Source organism: Manis javanica, chromosome 10 (genome assembly GCF_040802235.1).
Source record: "Manis javanica isolate MJ-LG chromosome 10, MJ_LKY, whole genome shotgun sequence".
Taxonomy (NCBI): Eukaryota; Metazoa; Chordata; class Mammalia; order Pholidota; family Manidae; genus Manis; species Manis javanica.
Window position 1 is genome coordinate 58,060,187 of NC_133165.1, and position 4,654 is coordinate 58,064,840.

Consider the following 4,654-nt stretch of genomic DNA (forward strand, 5'->3'; position numbering starts at 1 on the left):
GTGCTTCTTCTCTCTCTCCCTCTCCCTCCTCTCCTGATGCTGGTGGCAGGTGCCCGGAGATTTGAGTCAAACATCCGAAGACCAGAGTTTGTCGGATTTTGAAATGTAAGTCCAGGGCAGCTGCTCCTGAGGGCCCTTTAGAAATAGGCCTCTGTTGTTTGGCTTGTGTCCTGGAAGAGCACAGCGGGGAACAGAAACCACTGTTTAATCAGCAGAGGCCGATTTGATTATCATAGAGGTAGGAAGCTGTTCACTTGCAGCCCAAGTGTGGCCTTCAGATGTGTTTTATCTGCTCTCTTATATATAAAAAAAACATTTTTTGGGTTAACATTTAAAAGTTGGAAGATAGCATATAACAATTTAAATTGTCTCTTTTTTTTTAAAGACTCAAATCCCTGCAAGACCAGTCAGCTAAAGCTGAAGAGCAGCTTCCTCCTTCATGCAGAGCATGTGCTCTTCAGCTCACTGCAGTCCCCAGTCCTCCTTAGTGCCTGACTCTGGCTTCCTTCACTCATTTCATTGTCTGTGTGTCTCCTATAGGAATTTGAGTTTACAACCCCTGCGTTATTGGGAATAACAGTAGTTAAGTGCATTGTTCTGATTTTTTTAATTGAATTTGATTCTCCCTGGTGCCTCTGCTGATAAGCCCCAAGGAATTTAATTAGTCTTAGACCATCTATTTCTGACCAGGTATGATTTGGGCTTTAGGCAGATACTCCCCTTCAGCTAGTAAAGAAAGTGGAGTGAGTCCTGGCTTAAGGCTAGGCAGACCCTCCATCCTCTCTCATTCATTTGTACCTAGTGCAAGAAGGTTTGCCCTCTCCGAGGAAAGTATCATCTGGGAGAAACCTGATTCTGAAGAGAGAGAGTAGGACATTGGAAAGAGCATCTATCAGAGCCAGGCTGACCTGTGTTGCAATCTCAGGCTTGACACTGGGTGACCTTGGATAAACTGCTTAACTTTACTGGGCCTGAGTTTCTTCATTCATAAGCTGAAGGTCATGATTCCACCTTGTAGGGCTGTGGTAGGGTTAGAGTGATGAATTCAGAGGCGTCAAGAGGCCACTGCTAGGTTGGCAGGTGAGGTCGATATAGTTAAGAGGTGAAGGGTGGAGATCAAAGGCGAGCCCCTCCTGTAGGCCTGTGGCTGGAGGGCGTGCAGGGCAAAGAGGATAATGGAATGGCATCTTGTGGGGGACAAGGGTGGGGACAAGCTGGGAACACATGTGGAAACCATCGTTGGGGGAGGGGTCCCAGAGACAAGTCAGTTGCGAGGCAGAAGGGACTCATTAAAGCAAGACTGTGACAAGCCCCTGGGGGAGGTGTCCCACCAGGCACTCAATGGATGGCGCAGTGAATGAGCCACAGTCTCTGCCCTCAAGCAGCCTCTGCCTGGCCCATCAGCACCATTTCTCTCACAGAGATTTACATCCTCCCCTCACTGATTTGCTCACCTCCACTAAAAGCAGAGGGAAGTGTCATTTTCCTCTCTCAAGGTGGAGCCCCAAATCCCCCATGCAGCTTGCAGGAAGGCCTTTGCTGCCTCTGGATTTATCCCCAGTCTTCCCCTTCCTGCTCCATGCACACCAGCCATCCTGGCCCACTCAGCTTTTCTAACTCAGGTCCTTCCTACTCAGGATCATTATTTTATTCCCCACCCACTCTAGACATTGTTTCCTCTGTGCTAGGCATTGTTCTCACACCTCCTGTCCCTTCAGCAGCATTTGACATGGGTATCATCTTACAGCTGCCAGATTCAAGCCAGGATTCAAATCCAGGCAGTCTTGGTCTACCCTCTGTGCCTTCAGAAATGTTAACCCTCCCGCCTGAAGCCCCATTCCCCACCTCAACCTCCTTCCCCCAACTTGCTAGCTCTGAGTATTCCTCCAAGCCCCACACAGACAGTGCTTCTGCAAGGTACCCTTCTCTGATGGCTCAGACCAGAGCATGCCCCTCTGGCATTCACCATCCTGAGATCCAGTGTTCCTCCGTGGCACTTAGAACAATGGTAACTGAATAATTCTTGTGCAACAATTATATATGAATCTAACAGTAGAGTCTAAGCACACATGATGTAAAAATGAACAGAAATGAAGGGAGCAAAAGGTAGCTCCACAATAATAGCTGGAGACTCTTAATACCCCACTCTCAATGATGGATGCAACAACTAGAGAGATCGATAAGCACATAGGAGATTTGAACAGCACTATAAACCAGTTAGATCTAACAAAAATGTATAGAGCACTTGACCAGGCGCCAGTGAATGCACGTTCCTCTTAAGTACACATGGGACATTCTCCAGGATAGACCATATATTAAGCCACAAAAGAAGTCTCAATAAGTTTACAAAGATGGAAATCATGCAAAGTATCTTTTCTGACTACAGTGGAATGATTTTTATGGGAGTTTGTCTGTCTCCCATGTTAAACTGCATACCCCCTGAAGGTTAGAACCGTGCCTGCTTTCTTCATTGCCTGATCTCCAGTACCTAGAGTAGTATCTGGCACGTAGTCGGTTCTCAGTGAATACTTGTTTAATGCCTGAGTGGACAAACAAAAGAATGAACAAAGGAAGTAATATCTAGGAGGGACTGGTCATGTAAATAAGTCCTTCTAGTACAGTGCTCTGAAAGGGAAAAACGCCTAACTCAGCCTGGGGGTTCAGCCCTCACCCATCTAGGAAGGTTAATGAAACGAACATGTTGAGTGCACCTCTGCACCCCTTCTCACCCTCCCAGTGACAGAAATGAAAGGGGAACACTCTAGGCACTCGAAGTTTTGGGTACTTGTACAGGAAGAATGTCATTAGATATACAAACCAATTTGGTGGCTCAGAATCGAAATTTGTACTTGGAGCCCCGGGGAAGTTATCCCTGGGGCTTATTTGCCCCACAAAGGGGGTCAGCACCTCAGCTCTTGCTGTTTCAGGAGGAACCATTTCTTTGTGAAAATAAAATGTGCTTTACTCTAGAGGTTGTGAGACTTTCGAGCCATGGATTCTTCCATCATCAGTGTCTCAGATTGTGTTCTAAGCACAGGAGGCTGGCAAATGTTTATGAGCTGTCCTTTAGTGAGGAGAGCTCTGAAAAAAGCATTTAGTCCTGGAGGAACTCTAAGTAAGGGAAGGGCTGGAACCTCCTAGCCCTTCCAGACATGCAATGCTGTTTTGATAGCTATTACGATTTATCTTGAAGTTTCTGTGACAACCTATCAGCTCCTCTCCACTTGATTTGGACTTAGCCTTGTGGAAGATGGGTGGTGGTGATGACGGCAGTGGGTGGGCACAGCGAGGAGGCAGTGTGACCCCCCCCTGGGTGCCCCAGAAAGCTGGTGGGCATTAGCGCATATGAACTGCCACAGCCTCATCAGGGGCTTCATTTATTGCCCTGTCTTTCAGATGGGGAAACTGACAGATAGGTTACGGGCCATGGTCACTCAGTAAGAACTGAAGGGCAGCTCTTTCTCATCCCGAATTACAAAATGCATATATAATTTAAACTAAGTTCCTCAAGAATAATCTTGGGGAATTGAGTGATGAGCCACTGGTCCTTCAGCTCACTATTAAGTGTGGTAGACATTGTGACAAATTGCTTGTGCGTAATGCTTCTTAGAGGAGAAAATTGTTTTTCCTCTCTGTTTTTGGTAAATTGAAATGACCTATCTTGATCTTTTTTCTGGTCAGATCAAACCGGGCGCTGATCAACGTCTGGATCCCATCAGTGTTTCTCCGGGGCAAAGCAGCCAATGCCTTCCACGTGTATCAGGTAACTGCCCAGCTTTCAGTTAGACACCGTCGCTGGCATAGAACCCACAGCCATGGTCACGCTGAGGCGCTCTGGCCTCTGATGAGAGCGCGTGGTCCTTAGGAGGCCTGTCCTCCAAACACCAGCATTCCAGCTGCCTGACCTCCCTGGGGACGTGGTCCTTCTACTGTTTGGAGAGGAGGGAGCCGGGTGAAGCCCCCCCGTACTGGTCAGGCCTCTGAGTGTGACCCCTGCAGAATCTCAGTGTGGCTATGATCCTACTTGAGCAGAAATGGGTTCATCAGCTTGTGCTGCAGCTGAGGTGTCCCCGTGCAGGTCTGCCTTAGGCCGGCTGGCCCGTGGTCAGGAACCTGCTCCATCTCCTGCTTCCCCAGCTTAGGCATCCTTACGGGCTGGTGCTCTCTGCAGGCTCCCAGCAGCATCGGGCTCTCAGGCTCTCCCGGGGCTACTGGCTGAGTCCTGGGTGTTTCACAGGGGCCTGTCTTGGCTCACGAGCCTATGCCTAAGCCCCACGTTGGGAGGTGGACTTCTGTGATTGGCTGGGTTCGGATCACGTGTCTGGTGCTGGTTTTGGAGTTGACCATGTCTGCCCATGCACCTGAGAAATGGATGAGGTGGTTCCCCAAATGAAAACCAAGTTACTCTTTTCAAAAGAAGGGGCAGTGGTCTTGACAAACAAAAACCGTAGACATTTACCCCACCTTCTGGGATAGAACTGCCCCCTGCCGCAGTGGGGATCAAGGGTCTGAGTCCACGAGAGGTCATTTTGTCCCCACAACTGGGACCCCCATTTTCCATCATTTCTCTGAGTTTCTGGTGCCTCTTTCAGACCTGCCTACTTATCCTCTTTTTGTTTTTCTTCTCTTTCCTACCTTGGATCCTGATTTCCAG

At 48.5% G+C, this 4,654-nt stretch overlaps 1 protein-coding gene across 4 annotated transcripts in view; it reads left to right on the forward strand.

The window, feature by feature from the left end:
• LOC108401178 (sorting nexin-29) overlaps positions 1 to 4,654 on the forward strand; it is a 585,108-nt gene that overhangs the window by 427,169 nt on the left and 153,285 nt on the right. For 3 of the 4 annotated variants that reach the window (XM_073215554.1, XM_073215556.1, XM_073215553.1), the window contains 2 exons: positions 50 to 105; positions 3,682 to 3,763. In XM_073215554.1, the coding sequence (XP_073071655.1) occupies positions 50 to 105; positions 3,682 to 3,763 (138 nt within the window). The remainder of the gene's footprint in view (positions 1 to 49; positions 106 to 3,681; positions 3,764 to 4,654) is intronic. The other variant, XM_073215555.1, reaches the window with a different exon arrangement.